Source organism: Schistocerca piceifrons, chromosome 3, assembly GCF_021461385.2.
Source record: "Schistocerca piceifrons isolate TAMUIC-IGC-003096 chromosome 3, iqSchPice1.1, whole genome shotgun sequence".
NCBI lineage: Eukaryota > Metazoa > Arthropoda > Insecta > Orthoptera > Acrididae > Schistocerca > Schistocerca piceifrons.
In genome coordinates this window covers 578,513,119-578,536,824 of record NC_060140.1, presented here as the reverse complement: position 1 = coordinate 578,536,824, position 23,706 = coordinate 578,513,119, and the positions used below count along the sequence as shown (strand labels likewise).

General features: G+C 39.8%; 1 protein-coding gene across 1 annotated transcript in view; it reads right to left on the bottom strand.

Moving 5' to 3' along the window:
* Positions 1-6,914: 6,914 nt before the first annotated feature.
* LOC124788239 (protein MAK16 homolog) overlaps positions 6,915-23,706 on the bottom strand; it is a 69,391-nt gene continuing 52,599 nt past the window's right edge. The window contains exons 6-9 of the mRNA XM_047255422.1: positions 18,537-18,635; positions 15,823-15,942; positions 7,223-7,291; positions 6,915-7,134 (exon numbers count right to left, since the gene is read on the bottom strand). Coding sequence (XP_047111378.1) covers positions 6,991-7,134; positions 7,223-7,291; positions 15,823-15,942; positions 18,537-18,635 — 432 coding nt within the window. The 3' untranslated portion in view covers positions 6,915-6,990. The remainder of the gene's footprint in view (positions 7,135-7,222; positions 7,292-15,822; positions 15,943-18,536; positions 18,636-23,706) is intronic.

The following is a 23,706-nucleotide window of genomic DNA, read 5'->3' as shown; positions in this document are numbered from 1 at the left end:
CGCTTATATATCATCACAATAATAGGTGCCGAAACTATACATTGTTCGAAGTTAAATTTACAGAAATTACAAGTAAAACTTAACTCATTAAATTAAGTGAATACATAGAAAAATTGGTTCTTTTTAGCAGTTTCACCTACTACGAGGGTTAAGTCGAATTATTTGTTTAAATGATGAAATTAACATATATAGTTACGTAAACAATACTTTTGACAAAACTGTTAATTACTTTGGAATTAATTAAGGGCTGGTTTTGCCAACACGTTTTCGAAGAGAGCCAAATAGGTACTTTAAGAATACTATTAGTTGTTCCTCCAAATGTTAATAATTAGTACAGAATTTATATTTGTTTATATGTCAACAATAGAATTTATGTTACGAAACAATTACTGATTTCACCTTATAATGAAAGATACTAACTAGGAATAGTCAAAATAAATTAGAAAATCAATTAGATACACAAAACTAAGCACAAAATTAGATCTTGTTTGATGAGGACCAATCTTTCTCTACTATGAAAAAACAGATTATACTCGCATATGTTAATGGTAATTATTTCGAAAATGAAAAAACTAATTTAAGTAGGCGGATAGCAAAACAAGAGGTCAAGTAAAAATATCCCAGCTTGCTTCGTCACAAAGCCCATTACAACTTTATTGCTTAAAACTGGTTTTTCATTTGAGCTCCTGATAACGAACTGCTGCTCAAGATGAAAGAAAATAAAACACTTTTATTTACAAAGGCAGTGAAAAAAAGTACCTCTTAAATAATATATATTCCACAATTAAAGATACTTCCATAGCTCAGACTAGGGGGTTAAAAAAAGAAAGTGGCAACTAAAACCTTTATCTCTCATCACAATAGCTCACAACATAATTATTTTTGCAGCAAAATCATACACTGAAGATCAATAGTGCCCAGCACTAATGTCTCACCATCTTCCTGAGCTTAATATCTGAGTCATGACAGGATGCTGGCTCAGTTTTTCAGACAGGCTGAAAGGGAAACATGGAGATGCAACAGTGTGGCAGCATGGTCCTGAAGTCATCTGCACGTATGTGTATTGTGTATGCAATATAATGTTGCTAGGGTACTGTACACCAGCTATAAACCGAATGAGGTATTATGCGGACAATTTAACATGGCCATTTCAAATGGGGGTATTTGAACTATAGTTGTGTAATATAACGGTACAGCTCTGTCTCTACTTTATCGTTTACGACGCTGCCAATCTTGGCAAGTAATTCTGCAGTAGATGTTACCAAACACTTAGTGTACCCTACTTTGCTTTGGGTTGTGCACTGCTTGTTGTTTTCATTTCTTATTTTGAAATGAATGAAGAGACCAAACCTGGTCGATCATGGGAGTCAAGTATGCTCACACCACCAGGAGGGGTCAGCAATCCCTATGCTGCTTTCTCATAAGCAGAGAACACAGGTATAGGCTGCCAGCCCCATATGAGGGAGGCAAGTCTTGTTCCCTAGCAACGCCCCTCTCCCAGTTCTTTTTACATGTTAAAAAAGTAACCACAGATTTTGGTGGATGGAGGCCACATCACGCTCATTCCTAAATCACTTCAGCAAATGCTGGGATTGTTCCTTCAAGCCCACAGCCGACCACTTGTCCTCTGCCGATTAAACATATATGTAGTTATGCATTTTCAGCTTTTCACGGCTTAATGAATAGTCCATTAAACTTCAGGCATGCAGCCGCATAAATAAAATTTCTTAAACTGATATTTTGGCCACGAATCGTCCGGCCACCCTCAGAGTGAGTTATATGCCCAAATTTTAATTAAATATATGTAGTTGGAAACGAACAATAAGTAGAAATAAAAAATACATTTTGTTGTTTTCAGATGACAAGCTGTAGGTTGTGCAGAAGATTTAAAGCTACCAGCATAAATAACTAACAGCAACATCTGAAGTATGTTAACAATTGTATATATCAACTTATTTCCAAATTTACTATAAAACAAAACCCTTTAGACATATCATTAACAATATATAATGCCTTGATTCAGTGAAATATTTCAGCCCTGTACTGTATGCAAACTAACATAAAATACACTGATGGAGAAAAACTGCAGTACCAAGACAATAGTGCGACATAAATAAAAGATGGTATGCATGTTTCTACATCTGAAAGATAATATCTATTAAAATTTCACGCCAACTGCATAAGAGTGGCACTAGTAGCGCCACTACGACGTTGCAAATCACGTTTGCTTTAAAGACACACTGCAGCAATCATGAGCATTAGTACCTTTGAGATTGGGCCTGGTGAGTTGATGTTAGTCACCTTTGAAGCAATACAGACGCCATTATCAGTACAAAAATGTTCAAATGTGTGTGAAATCCTATGGGACTTAACTGCTAAGGTCATCAGTCCCTAAGCTTACACATTACTTAACCTAAATTATCCTAAGGACACACACACACACACACACACACACACACACACACACACACACACACACACCTGAGGGAGAATTGAACCTACACCGGGATCAGCCGCACAGTCCATGACTGCAGCGCCTTAGACCGCTCGGCCATTATCAGTACCTCAATGAATGTGGGTGAGGTATTGTAATAGGGCTACAAGAAAACTTATGTTCCTTCAGCGATATTGCAGAAAGACTCAACAGGAATGTAACCATTGTACAGGTTTGCTGGCATCAGTGGTCACGAGAATGCATGGTCTCAAGAAGACCAGGTTCTGGACAGCCACGGGACACTACCATGACAAGAAGACCATTGTGTTTGGCGCATGGCTCTAGTGCATCATATTGCATCTGCAGCAGCAAGTTGAGCAGCAATTGGCACCACAGTGACACAGTGAAGTGTTACAAATCGATTACTTCAAGCACAGCTCTAAGCCAAGCGCCCTGCAGTGTGCACTCCACTCTGTTGTGTTTTCTGAAGAAAGCTGGTTCTGACTTGGTGCCAGTGACTGCCATGTGTTCATTAGGAGGTGACCAGTAGAGGGCCTGCAGCCAACCTGTCTGCATGCTAGGCACACTAGACCTAAACCTGGAGTTATCGTCTAGGCTGTGATTTTGCATGACAGCAAAAGCACTCGTGATTATCCCATGCATACTGACTGCAAATCTATACATAAATCTGGCGATTCGACCTGATAAGCTGCCATTCGTGAATAGCATTCCAGGCGGTGTTTTCCAACAGGATACTGCTTGACCACATACCACTGTTATAACGTAACGTCCTCTACAGATGGTTGACATGTTGCTTTGGCCTGCTCGATCACAAGATTTGTCTCCAATTCACATATGGGTCATCATCAGGCAACAACTCCAGCTTCTTCCACAAACAGCATTAAACGTCCCTGTATTGAGTGACAAACTGCAACAGGCATGGAACGCCATCCAACAAATGAGGATGAGGTTAACAAGGAAACTGGCATTAACAGCATCCTATTCTGAATGCCATACAGCTTTCCTCGAGCTGACCTGACCTCGCTGAGAGTCAGCTATACACTTCTGTTCACATTAAACCTATTGACAAACGACAGTACTTACATTTTGACAGCTGCCATTCTTTCTACGTCAAACATTCCCCCGTCAAACATTCCCCCCCCCCCCCCCCCACACACACACACACACACACACACAGAGCCTTGGCATTCAAGGCAAATGTATTTTTTTCAGATGCAGATGTTTTGCAGCAGTACACCACCATTCACTGGATGTAATTACCTCACTATCCTAGTACAAAAGCAGATTACCTGGTCAATCACATCCAATCCTGGTACTGCTGATCCATCTAATAAAACAACTTTGTAGTATGCATTAATCAGGTACTTCAATGAGGCTATGACTTCCTAAAATAATGCCCTGAAATGAGGTTCATTCTGCCTGTCATTTCGTCCACCACACCTAGAATAGCTTTCCGTCACCTTCCGAATCCCCGCAATATCCTTGTCAAACCTTACGCTCCTTCTGCAGCCATTTCCTTACCCTGTGGCTCCTACCACTGTTACCATACCCATGTCAGACCTGGCCTATGCACCCTTCTGTCAACACATGTACCAACCCTATAACTGGCAAAACATACACTACCAAACGAGAGGCACCTGCGAAACGACATTTCGTGTACCAGCTATTAAACACTGGCCTTTTACATTGACATGACTACCACCAAATTATCAGGTAGGATGAATGGGTATAAGCAGAAGGTGCATAGTTCCAACACACAATATCCTGTTGCAGAGCACACCCTACAACATGACAGTTGTGACCATGGTACCTCTTTCGCCATATGTGTTGTCTGGATTCTTCCCTCGGACAACAGTTTATTTGAACTTCACAGGTGGAAACTGGCATTACAACATGTGGTTCTTGCCCCCCACCTAACTTTAATTTACATTAATTTCTTCCATTTCAGTATTTCTTCTCAGTAATTACTCATTACTTCACTCCCGTTTAGTTTTCTATATCTTTTATTTTCTGAGCTATCTGTTTTTCCGTGCCACGCCGCCCCCCCCCCCCCCCACCATGACCACAATGCAATTAACTTTCTGCTGTTATTAGCCGGTGTATGATATTTAGTCATTAGTCTTCTTTATTATCCTATCTTCCATGTTTAAGCTCTAAGGTTTTCAAGTCTCCTCAGGTGCAATCTCCAACAATCAATCTTTCCTTCTCATCCAGTTTGCAAAGTCTCCCCTGAAGCAGGGTTCTGGTCAACTTTTGCAAATTCTCACCATTTCTTAAACCTCATTAGTCCTTTTCCTTCATCCCTCTTCCTTCCCCTTCAATCTTCTGGAAAATTACAATACATGTTTATATGTGTGTCGTCCTGCTGTCTTGTGAGTAGTTTTTTTCAACTATCTAATTACATTACATATTTTGTCTGAGTTACAGTGCTTTGCTTTCCTAGTACCCATTTCATCTGTAATTATATTTACATTTCAGCTCTGTTTTGGAAGAACTTACCCTTGAAAGGATTAACGAGAACACTGGTAAACAAATGAGATTCAATGTATATTGTTTTGGTATTACTGGGAAGCTTCTGACAATTAACCACTCGAGCAGACTCATACAAGCTGTGTTCAGATACAAACCATGCTGTCCATCATACAACACTGTGACGGGGTGACACTGGTTGTATTCTTGTGTGTACACCTCTCTTCCTATCAGCACATCATGTTTCACAGTATGCTTCATCCTGGACTTATTAACAGTGTGGTGATATTTATGCAAGAGATCTGAGCAGTATCAGTGAACTGCCTGATGCCATCCTCAACTGTATAATTAATGTTGATGTCAGCCTTGTGTCTATGGATAGCTGACCTTTTACACCACAACACAGAATGACTTTATAAACACTACTACATGAGGGAAACTTTAAGTAAATGAAAAAATCACTATTTCTCCTATATTGACTACCGTAAACCCAAAATATCAAAGAAGAATAAATATAACATTAGGTAAAAGAATGAAGTAAGAGGCGGTCAAAGAAATCTATGAAGTTCATTACCTGCTTTAGACAACATTATTCTTGTTTATCTTTGTACAATGAATATTTTTTTGACTTTACCTGCATTACCCTAGAAGATAATTCCATAATATGACATGGGGTGAAACTATGCAAAATTAACTAACATGCACGTCAGCTGTTATCCAACAGCTCAGCAGTGCAAGTATGTCGAACTGTTCTGTAACAACAAGAACTCACTCCTACAAAAGTCTTCACATTAGAAGAGTAAGCATATGGTATGCAGTTAATACAAAGGAGTCCCCCCCCCCCCCCATCAAACAATACCACGCAAATTGGAATGACAGAAATGTTTGCTCCATTAGGGTTTCACCAGTGTCTGGCCTTCCCCTGGAATGAAGAACACCTTACTCATTGTAATACTTATTCATCTCTAGAATGCTGCTGCCCTCCACTATATCTTTTACTGACAGCATTTGCTCATGATGAGGCCTCCTGTTATAAGGTAACTCAATGTAATCCAGCAAGGTAGGCACATCTTAGCAGTTCAATGATTTTTTACCTTTTTTAAAAACTATCAGTGATGTTTACTTTCATACGGCAAACAGATAACAAATAACAAAAATTACAAAAAGGATAAACTTTTTCATAACTGCTGATATTCCAACCTTGATTTTACATGTCAAAAATATATTGACAATTAGTCATACTATTTACATTGCACATATACACTATGGCATCAAGGAGTGAGGCAACTGATGCTTTAATGTTATGCATGACCTATAAACAAGTCATTGATGTTTACAACCTGGATGTATTTCAGCACACCACATTGTATAGATACAGTTTAAACGGCATGAATAGTGCTGGCTTCACATAACTGAATGTTATATTTTCTACAAATCCGTTACTTGAAAATGAATGCAAGTTCCGTACAAGTGGAGCCATAATAATTATTTTAAAAAAATTAAAAGTCAAGGTCAATAAATCTATGTGTTCATTTTAACTGAAGCACATCCTTCACTCATTTAACATTCATGGCCTCTAATCCCCTTAGCGCTGTCTTCGACTTAACTATGCTGACACTCATTGTACTAATGCATTTGGACTTCACAATCATCTTGGCACCTTATATACATACACCTTTTCTTTTACTCTTGAGATGCTTTCTTCTTCCTGTACCGTTTTCTTAGTGTTTTTAATAGGGACTCCTTAACTCGCACTATTTGGAAGTGCCAGCCACCTCACCCAAACACAAAGCTACATCATTTTATGTCCTTCATGCTTTTTAATTTAAAGAGAAAAATTGCTCCAAAGTCCTGCCAGATGATGTGCCACCCCATCAAGCTTCATTCAATTCAGCATAGTGATACTATCCAAGCTATACTCAGCTCACAGCATTGGAGGCATTCACTTGGTTACTTGTGCCATTTAAACAAGATTCAATAATGATGAAAATTATGAAAAATTAAATGTTTATTTACAATCCAAAAATTACAGATCATTTCAATACTAAGTGTGTGGACATTACACATCAGCTTGTCCTAAGGGGTGTAGCCATTTCATGCTCATATTCAATTTCAACATGAGGCTTTCTAGACTTTTTAACATGGCGTTTGGACGATTTTTTACTGGCAGTTGATGGCTCACCACTTTTTTTGTGTTTAGCTGCCAAATCCTGCAAAGAAGATCATCATTAATAAAAAACTGGCTAAACAAATTTTGAAAACTGCACTACAGAAACTAAGTTTCTGGTCAATACTTGCCTCAATATCTGATGTATCAGATATATCAATGTCGCTTTCTACCACTTCAACATGTCCAGAGTCTGAATCCTAAGAAGAAGAAGAAGAAGAAGAAGAAGAAGAAATAAACAGGATAAATAAACAAATCTAATTTTTGTAGCACTACTGGCAATTACACATTAAAAATTATTGTACAAACTAAAATTACATGCTTTTATCTGCACTGCTGTGACTCTGGCACTACTGTCTGTTTATCCCTGTGCTTGCCCTTACACACACTCAATATTTACACAAATGCATTAGTGTACGAGATCACAAAAGGTCAATCCAGACAACTGCCTTACCAAAAATACCGTGCATATTCTGCACAAGTGATCAGAAGTATACTGTATTTCTATTCTGTGCCTCCCAAATGTGCATCAACTGTCAAATCAGTGCAATGCCTGATCTAATGGCTTATACTGAAAGCAAATCATTTAAATAATTTATTGCTACAAATTTCTAAAGCTGTCTGGAGAAAGGTACCACACAAACAAATTAAACTGCAGGATGCCATAGGAAATTGTATAAAATCTGAATTATTAATAACTGCAGGAACCTGTCTCTTCCAAGTGCAGATATTAGTCAACCTACAGAATAGTAACTATTACCTCAATCTACAAAATAAGTAAAATTACGTTACTGAAAGTCATATTGTCAGTGAAAAAACATCCATGCGGGTTCTTAGAAAAAAGCAGTTAAACTTCAGCTTCAGTTCATACTGAGACACTGAATGTGTATATATATAATCTTTCCATATTTGGAAACAACACACTATGATCAATAACAATAATAAGCTTATCAAATACAAATGCTTTTTGTCATTAAAGCTTGTGAATAACAGACATACAGAATTAAAACCTTCTTTACAGTCTGATGGAAATGTTTGCAAATGCATCTGTCATACAATCCCTTTTTACAAAACCTTCATTAATTATATTTTCACAAATAAAAGACTTATTTTGTGGTTTGTCTTCTTTACTTCCCTGTGCACACACTGTAATTTAATCGTGCAAGCATGAGTCATAGTCAACACTTACTATTTCAAAACTGGATTCAACTTCTGCAAAACTAAAAAACTTGTACCTATTCAAATTGTTTTCCACATCCAAATTGCTTGTGTTCAGATGAAATTTCTTGCTTGAAGCCACCTTAGTGCCTACCACACATTAACAAAACTGAGATGTGTTTCTAATACTCAAAACTTCACATGGAGGATCTTTTGTATTCACTATCGCAAAACATTCTAAAATCTTTTATTGAACAGGAGAAAAGCTTTAGGATTAGACTGTGACTATTACGTTTTGCAACATTATTAAATTAAATGTGGCACTAAATTGGTTCACTAAATATGAATTCTCTTTTAATGACTGAAAATGAGTGATCCTGCCAGATGGCAAACGAACTGAAATCCATCCTCCCTATCTCTCTCAATACAAGTAGAAACATGAATGGAGAATGATATTATCCCTACAAAAAGTTACTGTAAAAATATAGTCAAGAAGGGCAAGTACAGAGTTAACGCCCCTCAGTCTAATGATGTGTAATTCCGTCCTGTCAGAATATTCTCTCTCTCTCTCTCTCTCTCTCTCTCTCTCTCTCTCTCTCTCTCTCTCTCACACACACACACACACACACACACACACACACACACATTATTTCAAATTCAACAATACACACTACAAGCAAACCAATGCCCTGGCAATGGGATCAAACCTGTCTAAATTAGTAGCTGAAATATTTACAAACAACTTAGAGGACAACATTCTGAATTACGACCACTATCATCCTCAAAAACATTACTAACATCTACAGATCAGTAGTAGTAATCATTATTTCAATTAATGGCACAAAAGATGACATCAATGAATTAAACCATTTGTTCAACAACTTCCATGAAAATATAAAGTTTGCAGTTGAGCACCAAGTAAATGACAGTATAAACTTTATAGACCTGAATGTTAGAATAATGAATAATAGACAACAATTTGAAATTTATTGAAAAGCCTACCACAACAAACACTACCTACCACAACTCACACTACCATCAAAAATAGTTTAAATGGCTCTGAGCACTATGGGATTTAACATCTATGGTCATCAGTCCCCTAGAACTTAGAACTACTTAAACCTAACTAACCTAAGGACATCACACAACACCCAGTCATCACGAGGCAGAGAAAATCCCTGACCCCGCCGGGAATTGAACCCGGGAACCCCGGTGCGGGAAGCGAGAACGCTACCGCATGACCACGAGCTGAGGACCACACTACCATCCACAACACCTCTCATCACCCCACAACCCCCAAAATGGCAGAATTCCGCTATATGGTCAACAGAGTAGTTCAACTACCACGTCTGAAGTTAAATAAATCTACATCTATTCTCTACAAACCACTGAAGTCCATAAAACAGGATATTTCACATTGTATCAGTTATTGGAGTATTTTCCCATTCAAGTCACATATGGAGCACAGGTAGAATGGTTATTTAAATACTTCTGTGCGTGCTGTTATTAGTCTAATCTCATCCTCACAATCTCCATGGGCGCAATAAGTGGGGGTTATTGTACATTCCTAAAATCATCATTTAAAGCGGTTTCTTAAAACTATGTAAGTGTAGGGTTTCTCGGGATAGTTTATGTACAGGGTTATTACAAATGATTGAAGCGATTTCACAGCTCTACAATAACTTTATTATTTGAGATATTTTCACAATGCTTTGCACACACATACAAAAACTCAAAAGGTTTTTTTAGGCATTCACAAATGTTCGATATGTGCCCCTTTAGTGATTCGGCAGACATCAAGCCGATAATCAAGTTCCTCCCACACTCGGCGCAGCATGTCCCCATCAATGAGTTCGAAAGCATCGTTGATGCGAGCTCGCAGTTCTGGCACGTTTCTTGGTAGAGGAGGTTTAAACACTGAATCTTTCACATAACCCCACAGAAAGAAATCGCATGGGGTTAAGTCGGGAGAGCGTGGAGGCCATGACATGAATTGTTGATCATGATCTCCACCACGACCGATCCATCGGTTTTCCAATCTCCTGTTTAAGAAATGCTTCTGCTTTAGCCTTTTCCGTAAGATTTTCCAAACCGTCGGCTGTGGTACGTTTAGCTCCCTGCTTGCTTTATTCGTCGACTTCCGTGGCTACGCGTGAAACTTGCCCACACGCGTTCAACCGTTTCTTCGCTCACTGCAGGCCGACCCATTGATTTCCCCTTACAGAGGCATCCAGAAGCTTTAAACTGCGCATACCATCGCCGAATGGAGTTAGCAGTTGGTGGATCTTTGTTGAACTTCGTCCTGAAGTGTCGTTGCACTGTTATGACTGACTGATGTGAGTGCATTTCGAGCACGACATACGCTTTCTCGGCTCCTGTCGCAATTTGTCTCACTGCGCTCTCGAGCACTCTGGTGGCAGAAACCTGAAGTGCGGCTTCAGCCGAACAAAACTTTATGAGTTTTTCTACGTATCTGTAGTGTGTCGTGACCATATGTCAATGAATGGAGCTACAGTGAATTTATTAAATCGCTTCAATCATTTGTAATAGCCCTGTATATCTTCAAGAGACTGCCAGTTCAGTTCCTTCAATATCACTGTGACACTCTCCTGCAGGTCAAACAAGCCTGTGACCATTCAGGCTGCCCTTCTCTGTATATGTGCAAGTCCCTGTAAGTGCTATTCAGTACAGGTTCCACACTCTTGAGCAACATTCCAGAATGTGTTACACGAGTGATCTGTAAGCACCATCCTTTGTAGACTGATTTCATTTTCCCAGTATTCTACCAATAAAATTACATCTACTACCTGCTTTACCCATGACAGAGCCTAAGTGATCATTCCTTTTCATATGTCTACAAAGTGTTATGCCCAGATATTGTACGAGTTGGCAGATTTAAACTGTGACTCATTATAGGACGAGGAATTCCACCTTATGCAAGACACCTTTACAGTTTTGTTTTACCCAGAACTGCAACACCATAATACAATTGGGACTCACTAGATATTATCGTCTTAGGATAGGATAATTTTTATTTATGTACAATTTCTTTGAAGAAGGTAATAATAAAACAAACTGCCACTGAAAATCGCTATAACAGTTCCACAGTAATGGTAAAACAATCACAGCACAAAAAACAAATGGAAAGTAATATCTTCAGTACAATTCCATTTCTGTGTAGTACTTCACGTCAGATTGCCAATGTCCTCAAACAAAAAAATTATGCATCAGCAGGAGCCAACCACTTGCTTGAAACTAAACACCATGCTAATAACGTTAAGTACCAACATCCTATATGTATCCTGTCTAAAAGCAAAAAACTAAACACCCTTGGAACACTCAAAGCATACCATCACCAAAGTAAAGAGTGCGAGTCCATGCTAATTGACAAAAATGGCAACACTGAAAATAGCATCATGTCTGTTTCAACAGTGGCCTACATTATTAGTTTTGTGCACCCCACCCCCACCCTCACCCCCACACACGGCCACGGCCACAGCCACACAGAAAATTTAACACATTAATAATATGTGAATTTTTATTTCTGCATAATTTTTCTGCCATTGGCAACAATGTTTTCAACACATCACTTGGTCACATGTGAGCGCTGCTCAAAAAGTATCTAACTTATTTATAAAATCAATCTTTATTTAGATACAACTGTGACACTAGTCACCTTCAAAGTGGTACTATTCAGCTCCTACACACCTCTCCCAACACTGCTGCCACTGCTGGAAGGATCTTTTGAAAGCATCTTTTGGTACAGCATGTAGCTGCTCCATCGAAATCTGCATGTCTTCACCGTTCTGAAATCTTGTTCCTTTCAGAGTATTTTTCAGTTTAGGGAAAAGCCAGAAGTCACTTGGTGCTAGGCCAGGGAAACAGGAAGACTGACAAACCACAGCCATGTTGTGTTTGACTAAAAAACTCTGAATTAATGGAGAACGATGAGCAAGTACACCATCTTCGTGATGATGATGATGATGATGGGGTTCCATACTCCAAGGAGCGTAGGGGACGATGCAGGAGACCCGCACCGCTGACTAGGCAACGTCCTAGTGGAGGTGGTTTGCCATTGCCTTCCTCCGACCGTAATGGGGATGAATGATGATTATGATGAAGACAGCACAACACCCAGTCATCTCAAGGCAGCAAAAATCCCTGACCCTGCCTGGAATCGAACCAGGGACCCCCGCGCGTGAAGTGAGAACGCTACCACAAGACGATGAGCTGCGGAGGTAATGCATTGGAATGAGCATTTAACCACCCATTATTTTGTAAATGGTTTTCAGGTCTGCGAACTACATTTTCCAAATGGAGATATTTTGAAATGTACCAAATGCTTCGATGCGAAATCTGGATGAAAAACAATGGCATAACTTTCGAGTTGAATCTGTACCATCAATTTTTCCCCAAACTGTCCTCAATATCTCACAATGAACAAAAATAAAGGAGAGGAACATGAAGCAAGAAGAACACGGCTGTACTACTGTGATACTGAAGACCCCACTGCTGCTGTCACAAATCATTGATGGTCTCTCGAAAGTGAGGGACACTTGACACAATGGCCTGCCAGACCCCATTCTCTTCAGTATGGGGGAGTGGGCTACTGTGGGAAGCATCAATTTGAACCCAAGAAAGTAAAGTGTGACAAGAAGTTCTAGACAAAAAGTGGAAGTGGGCCCCGGTGACACCACTAATGCAAGGTAGTGAGAATGTGGTGTTACCATGTTGCCTCATAAGCCTTTTGTAGGTTGAAGACGAGAGCAATAAGGTGTTGACGTCAGTCAGAAGCTGTTCAGATGGCAGACTTAATCCAAACAAAATTAACAGCAGCAGAAAACCTGGGCAAAAATCAGTCTGGGAATGAGCCAGAAGGCCCAGAGACTCGAGGAGCCAACACAGCCAGTGGCTCGCCATGCATTCGAGCAACTTGAAGAGAATATTGGTGAGAGTAATTGGACGATACCTGTCTATCTCTAGGGGACCACCCCGTTTCAGTACCAGGACAATGATGCTTTCTCACCACTGGGATGTGAATTCACCCTCGCTCCACTTACGATTGGAGACGGTAAGCAGATGACGCTGACAATCCACTGATTTGGTTGTCAATGTAGTCTGGCCCCGGGGCTGTAACAGGGCAAAGGGATAGGGCATTGAATTCCAACTCACTGAATGAAACATTTTAGAGCTCCAGTTGGTGTGCAGTGAAAGGTAAGTGCAATCACTACACACTCTGTTTATGGACATCTTCGTGAAGATGCCAAATGCCTGCTACCCCAGCCAGCCATTTGCATCTCACTGTTTCACAAAAGTAGTGCAGCCCATCTTGGTATTACTTCTCATTGCCAAGAGTACCGTGTAGGCATACTCATGATGGACTATGCCACTGGGGTGAAAAAAGATGGTCAGCATGACTTTCACACTGCTGCAGACCTGCCTCACCTTTCTCATCTCGGATACAATGGATGCTTCCATTGCAAAGACTGGAACTTTGCTTCTGGGTCATACCTCTAGACCCAAGACTCATCACAGTGATCACTGTGTTAAGAACGTTGGCATTACGGTTCACAGTATCCAGCCTGTCCCGTGCAATCTCCAAACGATGCTGCTTCAGCTCAGTTGTTAGCAACTGTGGCACAGATTTTGCTGGGATCCTCCTGAGGTAAAAATGTTCCTATGAAATGGATTGAATGGACCCAATACTAATTTTAACCTTGTGTGCAAGTTCTCTGATCGTGAGTCATCTATCCTTCATCACAAGGATCCTTACGTGATTAGTAACAACCTCATCTGTGGATGCTGAGGGCCTACCTGAATGTGCTCCACTCTTCACTGATGAGTGACCATCTTTAAAGTAGTTTTAACACACTCTCATCTGTGTGAAAATGTCAGATACTTTTTCAACAGCCCTTGTAGGTGTGCATACAGTATATTGGCAGAAAAGAATTTATGTAACACTGGGGACATTTACACTGACAGACCTATTCATCTACACAGACAAAAATCTCCACAATCTTGGTCCAAAATTGTGTTTTCATTTTGCTATGCATTCTTTGCACTTCTTAGTTCTAAACGCAATTTGTGATCAACCAATGTTTGCAGCGATGGTTTATATGTGATTTATCATGACAGAGGAAGGAGCCTGTGACCGTTGATTGTATTCTATATTTGTTACTTTACATTCACATTTACATTTATGTTCATCTTTAGTCAAACTGCTCCACAAAGCATTGTTCTGAAATTGTGTTGCGGAAATAAACAGTGACTGTCTACAGTAAACTTCTTGTTTCATTCACAATCCTAATTCATATTTTTATTCAATCCATTGTTTACCAAACAATTTTATACATCCTTCAATAATTAATTATAAAAACAACCATCATGACCATCATTTGTCTAAAATTATTAGGAGAGTCTCTAGACAAGATACGATGTCCACATACTTTAAGAGAACAAGCAGATAAAATAAAATATTCAGAAACATATGCAAGTATTTCGGAACAGACCACACTTTAAAAAGAAGAAGAAGAATCAGACGGTGACTGACAATACAGACGAACTGTAGGGTTGCACAGACATACGTAAGTAGGAGGAGGTTATTGTTACTTGGCTATCAAACTTGCATTTTTATACATTCTTTATCTGTATCTATTTGATGTGATGAATGTAATTTTGATAGCTGATTAACAATAATCTCCATGTTTTATGTGCTGTCCACTGCCCATTTCCACCTCTGTACAGAGAGTGGTCATTCACTTGTTTTATTTTCCATGTAAGGTTTTGACTAGTTTGTTAATACTGTCCCTATAAAGTTGGAAAGTAAGTAACAATTCACTGAATAGTGAGACATACTAAGTCAATTATGGAAACATAATCAAGACTGAGGACACAGCTAACTTTCAGATAAATCCCTCTTCAGAGCTATAGGATACACACACATAAGAAACACACATACGCACCTGCACAGCTGAATTGTGCCTGCATTGCAGCGCAACCAGGGTGAGGAGAGAAAGGAGGAGGAGATGCTGGGGAATGATGGTAAACGGCTTATTTGAAGAGGCAGGAGGTGCAGGGAATAGAAACGTAGCAGTGGTGAGCTCATTCTGGCAGCAGGTAGGAAAGAGGGGGGAGGGTGGCATGTCCACACACTACAGATCTGGAGGTGGTCTGACCAAAAGCTAATGAAGTTCTCCATTTCGTTAATGTGCGTGTTGATATGCGGTGAACTATTATGTAAGTTATTACCGCTAGTTTTTCTATTACTGTCTTAATATTCCACAAATAACTTTCCATTCCCATATTTAACTTGGGAAGTAATTGCTTGAAGGGAAAAATGCAATGCCTTTCAGCAGGTGAAGGAACAAAGAAGATTGTGACTATCATTAAATTTATCATAAAAGCGTACAAATGCATTGTTAACAATGGTGAATATGCCATAGATTACACTGTATACATGCCAAAAACAAACATGAACGTACGGCATACATATAAAATGTAATATATGTAGTCTTCTAATGCTCAATTTTTGAGAAAGTAGCTACTTATGAAACAGAATGCTTACTGTACTTACCACTTCATCATTCATGTCATCATTGCCTTCACTTTCATACTCATCACTGCTCCCAGCCATGACATATTCTTGATCATTTTCCAATTCTTTATCCAATTCATTTTCGTACTCTACTTCAGCCTAAGAACAGGAAACAATTGATCTCACTGGTAAGTATCCATCTAATTTAATATGTGTGTATACAATTTAATTTTGACCATAAATCTTTGAGTGTGGATTAAACAAAATTCGACTATGACAATAGTAACTGTTCACTGATCTAGAAAAGAAACATGTATGGTGTTAGTTTACTAGTTTTTGGGTTTGCAGCCAAGTCTTAACTTTATTTTTGCACAATATTTTGATATCTTTCCTTGTTTTTGCAGTTATCATATGCAGATTTCATTGCTCATTGTTTTTACTCTACCCAAACTGAATAGTTCAGTTTGGCTGGAGTCCAAACAGCAAGCAACAAAATCTGCATTAAACCACTGACAGAGACAATTAGGTACTTTTCTTGAAATATTCTACAAAGATACTCTACTAAAAACCAAAAAACTTGTAAATCATCAATTTCACAAAGAAAGCCTGAAACACCTCATCAAACACCATGACTATATACCACTTGCTACTTACAAATAGATTTCCACACGTCTAAATTATATTATGTATATATTTTTTCCTTCAGAGTTGCACCAGATTAAACCAACAGATTCCCCGTTTCGATTTCAGCAATTCTCTTGTATTCAAAACTTCTAAGGAAGCGAAGATTTATCAGCATCAGATGTTTATACTCTGAATTAATCTTTTAGTGTTAAGGATGAAATATTATTACAATTTATTTATGGTTACAAACTATCACAATTCCACTGAAAGTCTCTTGAACTTTCATGAAGCAGAGTCCATGTAACCTGTGTTATCAGGAAATTTCTATGATTTTGGCACTGACAGGAATGAAACACGTATGCCTACAGTGCATTTAAAATTAGCTGCAAACTTTTGACTTTTGGTCCACATGAGAGAATGGCGAGCCAGCTTTTCCTACCATGCCACCAGGAGTTCTGTCGGTATAGCATGTCCGTTTCCACACCATGGATAAACAATATCGTGTGGTGTCACACGTTACATGCATCTATGTTCATCACCTCTAGTTGTAAAGTGATATTTTTTGGTGCTGAAGTGTTCTGCAGTCTTAAGGTGTTGTGAACAAGAGTTTTTTTATTGGTGTTGCATTAAAAACAACAGTGCAGCACATCTGAACATGAGATTCACAATAAAAGAAGACGTCCAAGGGCATTTTCACCAGTTGTGAAGATATCAAGTGTTAGAAGGGGAATTCCAATCCATGGTCACGACCATGAATTTGCGTGGTCTGTGCAAAGTTATTCTGGACTTGAATGCATGCTCACAACTACACTTCCCTCCATTCAATCCATACCAAACTGTCAAAATTCGCAACCTTTTTAAATGAGCTATAATCATCTCTGTTTAGTTTTAATAATTACTCTAAAAGTAAATGAGAAATATCACAAAATACACAGCAAAGTGAGACTGTTTCCTTATGGCACCAGCTGTGACTAAAGAAATCAGCCTTATAAAATATCTTCATTAGTAAATTAGGAGAGATGCAAAACTGAAATTATTTTTTATTATTTATGTGATCAAAAGACCAAATTTCAAAGGGAGGAAAGATTTATGGAAGGAATATTGCACTGTATTTTATGCACAAATGGGGAAAACAAATACAGAAACAACTAAAGTTTTGAAAGGAGCTGTCAGGCAAGCGGATCAAATGCAGGGATACAAACAGTTCTCCCAATTCCAAACTGTCTATCCATCATTTGAAAATGATCCTTGACAAGGAATATTTTGACCTCAGTTAGTAGAGCTCACCCTGACAAAGTCAAGGATCTGAAGTATAGCAATTCTTGTCCATTAGAAAAATTGACTGAAATGACAACTGATCCACGTTATAAGATGTTTGAAAATGTACTGAGTGGCAGCAAAGCTTGCTCCTTGCACAATGACCAAGGAGCAACAGGAATGTTTGCGACAAACTAGTTCAATCAAATGGAGATGACAAAACAGAAATGCACAGCATTGCGTCTGGCCACAACATTGAAACAAATGTCCAGTCATTATATCATGGACTGACAAAGGATCTCTGACTCTAAAGAACCAAACAGTTCCTAGTGACTTTTTTTGTTTGTTTTTGAGTTTTTGCTTCAATCCATTACACGTTTAGAATTTTTCCCCTCAAGGTCAAATGGCCAATAATTGTCATATGCAAGTGTTTTGCAAAACTTATGTGATAAAACTCACATGAAGAGACCACAGCTGTGAAAAGAAAACTCATCGTTTCTTCACCATAGCTGCCCACTTAGCTTTGTCAATAAGCAAGAATTGTACGATTATTCTCTCACAACCAACACTCTGCTCACTCATTGCTCCGTGTGACTTTCTTGATTCCAGAGTTAAAAACAGTTCTAAGAGATTTTAATCTGGACACTATCCATAACAGTAATAAGAATTCAACACATGTCCTGAAGGACATTCCAAGAGAACCTTTCCAGAGCTGCACAGATGAGTGGAAACACCACACTCCCAGGTACATAAATAGAGGGCAGAAGTCCTCTGAATTGGATCAAGACCACACATAAACAAGCTGATTAAATATTGTTTCCATTTTTTAACAGACCTGTTAACAGAAATACTTCAAAAAGCTCTTGACTTACCTCTATTTCTTCTTCCTCTTCATCTCGCTCTTCCTCAACTTCTTCTCTCTCTAATGCCTTATCAAATGCAGTCTGGGGGAAATTGTATATATCACCATGCTGCAAGGATAAAAAGGTCTTAGTATCTTATATGCAAAGCAGATACATACTACATCTGAAAAAGAAATCAGACAGATCCTCCACATATGAGAAGTGAGACACAGGTACTACTTAGTTATTTTCATGCTTTATGGATCATAATTGTTACCTATCACTATGACATGGAACAAGTCAGTTTTCCAATACAGCACACTTTCTCAGAGCACACATTCATTCTACTACATATCTGAACATTCAGAAATTAATACATGAAGTAAAAGGAATTTTCAAGCAGATATGACTTCAGTTTGTGTTTCACGTTAATTTTACTATTTATTAAGTTCTTTATATCAGTGGGTACATGATCAACATTTTTGTGGGTGAATACCTTATTCCTATCTGTCCATGAAAATAATCAATTTCTGAAAATATAACGCAACTCTATAGACAAACAAAAATTACTCATGTAGCAGCAGGAGCAAACGCATCAGAGTTAATTAAATGGGCAAGATTTCAGAGCCAGTGGCTCCCTTTTTGTGGAAAGGTTGAAGTGTAAGGAAGAGGGAAGAAGGAAAAGGACTGGTGAGGTTTAGGAAATGGGGATAACTATGGAAAAGTTGCCCAGAACACCGGGTCAAGGGAGACTTACCGGATGGGATGAGAAGGAAAGACTGGTTGTTAGAGGCTGCACTAGGCAAGATATGAAAACCTCAGAGCTTAAAGAGTAGAAGATAGGGTAATTAGCACAACAGAGACTACTGACAAAACATAATTCTCCCCTTTGTCTTCCTTGGATGTAATTATCCCATCAGCCCAGTACAAAAGCAGATTTCCAAGGCCATCACATTCAATCCTGGTACCGCTGATACCTCCAAAAAAATAACTTAGGAGTATACCTCTTGTCACTCAGTACTATCCTGGTCTTCAATGTATTAATCACCTACTTTGGCAAGGCTATGACTTCCTAAAATCATGTCTTTAAATGAAGTCCATTCTGCCTGATATTCTGCTCATCACATCTAGAACAGCTTTTCATCACATCCCCCGATTTCCACAATATCCTTATCAAGCCTTATGCTCCTTCTGCATCCATTGCCCTCCCATATGGCTCCTACACCTGTTACTGTCCCTAAGGTAAGACTTGCCCTCTTTAAGCCTCCTACCAAAACATATACCGGCCCTGTAACTGGCAAAACATGTACTGTCGAATTGAGAGCCATTTGTAAAAAGACGCATTTCCTATACCAGCTATTATGTAAACACTATTTGGCCTTCTACACTGAAACACCAAAGAAACTAGTACGGCATGTGAAGTATTCAAAAAACAAAGATGATTAGACTTACCAAACAAAAGCGTTGGCAGGTCGATAGACACACAAACATACACACAAAATTCAAGCTTTCACAACAAACGGTTGCTTCGTCAGGAAAGAGGGAAGGAGAGGGAAAGACGAAAGGATGTGGGTTTTAAGGGAGAGGGTAAGGAGTCATTCCAATCCCGGGAGCGGAAAGATTACCTTAGGGGGAAAAAAGGACAGGTATACACTCGCACACACACACATATCCATCTGCATATACCAAGTGAAGTATGTGAAGTATTCAAATACAGAGATATGTAAAAAGGCAGAATACAGCGCTGCTGACAGCAACGGCTATGTAAGACAAGTGTCTGGCGCAGTTGATAGATTGGTGACTGCTGCTACAATGGCAAGTTATGAAGATCTAAGTGAGTTTGAACATGGTGTTACAGTCAGTGCACAAGCAGTGGGACACAGCATCTCTGAGGTAGCGATCAAGTGTGGATTTTCCCATATAACCATTTCATGAGTGTACTGTGAGTATCAGGAATCTGGTAAAACATTGAATATCTGACATCGCTGTAGTCGGAAAAAGATCCTGCAAGAATGAGACCAATGACAACTGAAGAGAAACGTTCAACATGACAGAAGTGCAACTCTTCCACAAATTGCTACAGATTTCTATGCTGGGTCATCAACAAGTGACAGTGTGCGAACCACTTAACAAAATATCATCGATACGGGCTTTCGGAACTGAAGGCCGACTCGTACCATGGATGACTGTACGACACAAAGCTTTATGCTTCGACTGGGCCTGTCAACACAAACATTGGACTGTTGATGACTGGAAACATGTTGCCTGGTCGGACTAGCCTCAATTTAAGTTGTAACAAGCGGATGGATATGTACAGGTATGGAGACAACAGGGGACTGTCCGAGCTGGTGGGGGCTCTGTAATGGTATGGGGTGTGTGCAGTTCGACTGATGTGGGACTCCTGATATGTCTAAATACGACTAACAGATGACACACACGTAAGCATCCTGTCTGATCACCTGCACCTGTTCATGTCCGTTGTCGCATTTTGACGGACTTGGGCAATTCCAGCAAGACAATACAACACCCCACAAGTCCAGAATTGCTACAGAGTGGATCCAGCAACACTCTTCTGAGTTTAAACACTTCCACTGGCCACCAAACTCCCCAGACATTAACATTATTGAACATATCTTGTACGCCTTATAAAGTGCTGTTCGGAATAGATCTCCACCCCTTGTACTCTTGGGATTTATGGACAGCCCAGCAGGATTAATGGTGTCAGTTCCCTCCAGCACTACTTTAGACATTAGTTGAGTCCATGCCACTTCGTGTTCCAGCACTTTTGCAAGCCTGCTTGGAACCTACACAATATTAAGCAGGTGCACCAGTTTCTTTGGCTCTTTAGTGCACATTGGTATGACTACCACCAAGTTGTTATCAGTTTGGATGAATGAGCATAGACTGGCAACACACAATATCTTGTTGCAGGGCCAGCTCTACAAAGTGACAGTTATGACATCGGTGCCTGTTCTCCCCCTCCCCCCCCCCCCTACCCCTCCGACACCAGTTTCTCAAACTATGCACATGAGAATTGGTGTTACATGCCCTTGATTCTCGCCATCAAAGTGGCCTTCATTTATGTTAATTTCTTCTATGTCAACATTTCTTCTCAGTAACTATTCTTTTCTTCACTCCCTTTTAGTTTTCCATATCTTTTATTTTCTAATTTGTCTATTTTTCCCCGTCCCCACCTCTACTATGTATTACATACTTACCTTCCTGCTCTTCTCTTGCACAATATTTTGTCAGTAACCTCTGTCTTGCTTATTACCCCCTCTTCAACCTTTAAGCTCTCAGGTTTTCAAGACTCATCCAGTACAGTCCCCAACAACTGGTTTCTCCTCCTCTTATACCTGCCCCCCCCCCCCCCCCGCCCCCCGCTCAGTAAGTCTCCTATGGGTGGGGTTCTGAACGACTTTTCCATAATTCTCCTCAGTTCCTAAACCTCATGCCAGTCCTTTCGCTTCATCCCTCTTCTCTGCCCTTCAACCCTGACACCAGAAAAAGGAACAACTGGCTCCAAAAGCTTGCACATTTTGTTAACTTTTGTGCATGTTCTCCTGGTGCCGCTTGGTGAATGGATTTTTTTTTTTTTTTTTTTTTGTCTATTCAGTTACATTATATTACACCTTTCTGTGTCACACTGACAAACTCCATACAGGATCAAATGTACTATAAAGCTGTTGTCAACAAGTCCTACTGTTAGAAGAACTGTTTACTAGAGGTTCAAGCATGGTCATCATGTGTCTTTATTACCTGCTTCTGTGCAATGAATACCTTTTTCCTCAAAATGCTGTAAGACATCGGTGTATGAATATAAGAGTAGCAATTACCTTGTAGACTTTTTTCATTTCTAGTATCTTCAATAAGGAACTCCAAAACAATTACATATAGCTTTTATATACAATTCCCTGATAGTTAAAGAAAATAGGAACTCCGTTACAAACTAAAAAAAAGTAAATAAAATACTACTTTACCACTTCTACTCAAAATATCTTTAGTTTTGCCACACTTTTAGAGCGGTTAGCATCACGAAATGTCACAGTATAAGAAAGATGAGTGTGAACAGTTATTCGATACAATTTTGCTTTGAAAAAATTAGTCACCCACATCAATCTACAATATTCAAATGCTTCAGAGAAATTTAGAGTAATACCTTTAATCCCTCTCTGGGGGACACCACTTTGACGAAGCACTGTCCGTGCGGGTGGAGAGGCTTGCGTATCCGCGGGAAGCTGAGAGCTATGCCGAAGGTAGAGGACCTACTGCCGGAAAGGCCTCAGCCGATGGATCAGAGTAAGAGGGTCCCACAACGTCCCCTCTTCCCTATCCACTCCTAGTCCTACCCTATTCCCTGACCCAACCCAAGGTGTGATGCGATCCGTGCTGAGGGGTGCGTGGCCTATGGGAAGATGTGTCGCAAACAGAGCCTCAGGGATACCGGGCGACCTCCCTGAGTAATTAGCCTTACACCGCACGGGATATTTGTGGTGTGGACCTTCTAGATCCCCAAATCTCGTGGGACCAACATGGACACCATTACAGAAAAAGAAACTGAGGAGCAAATTGAGACCTCAGAAACCCAAACTTCGGGGACTGAACCAATGGAAGGCACTTCCACTACTGAATCAGGGTCTAGACCTGAGCCAGAAGTGGGAACTGTAACCGAGAAGCTAGACCAGATTAAGATCAAAGGCTTGTCTGGGGCCCAAAGGAGGAAGCTACTCAGGGAACAGAGGGAAAAGGAAGGAAAAGAATGGCTTCCTAAACACAAATGGAGAGAAGTAAAGGGACTAGAACCCAAGACCCCCAGGAAAAAACTGTCTCAGGTTGAAGGGGACACGCAGACCCCCACAATGTCAGAGACAGGTAGTAAGCGGATAAGGGAGGAATCAAAGACTCCCTCCTCCCTGGATAAGCGAGTCCAGAAAAAACTGAGGCAAGAAATCGGGAAACAGACCTATAGTACTGCAGTCTTAGTTTTTAGGATGGCAGTTATCCAGGAAGATTATCCACTGGTGGCCATTACCTCACAGCAGGAGGAACTAGTACAGATGGCCCTCTTTGAAAAGATTGGGGGGGATGCTGGTCCAGGTCCCACTTCAGGAGGGTCTATCTAGACCATGGTGCACTCATTTTTGTCTGTGAGGGGGTGCACACAGTAGAATGGCTCAAGGACAAGGTGCCCATGATATCC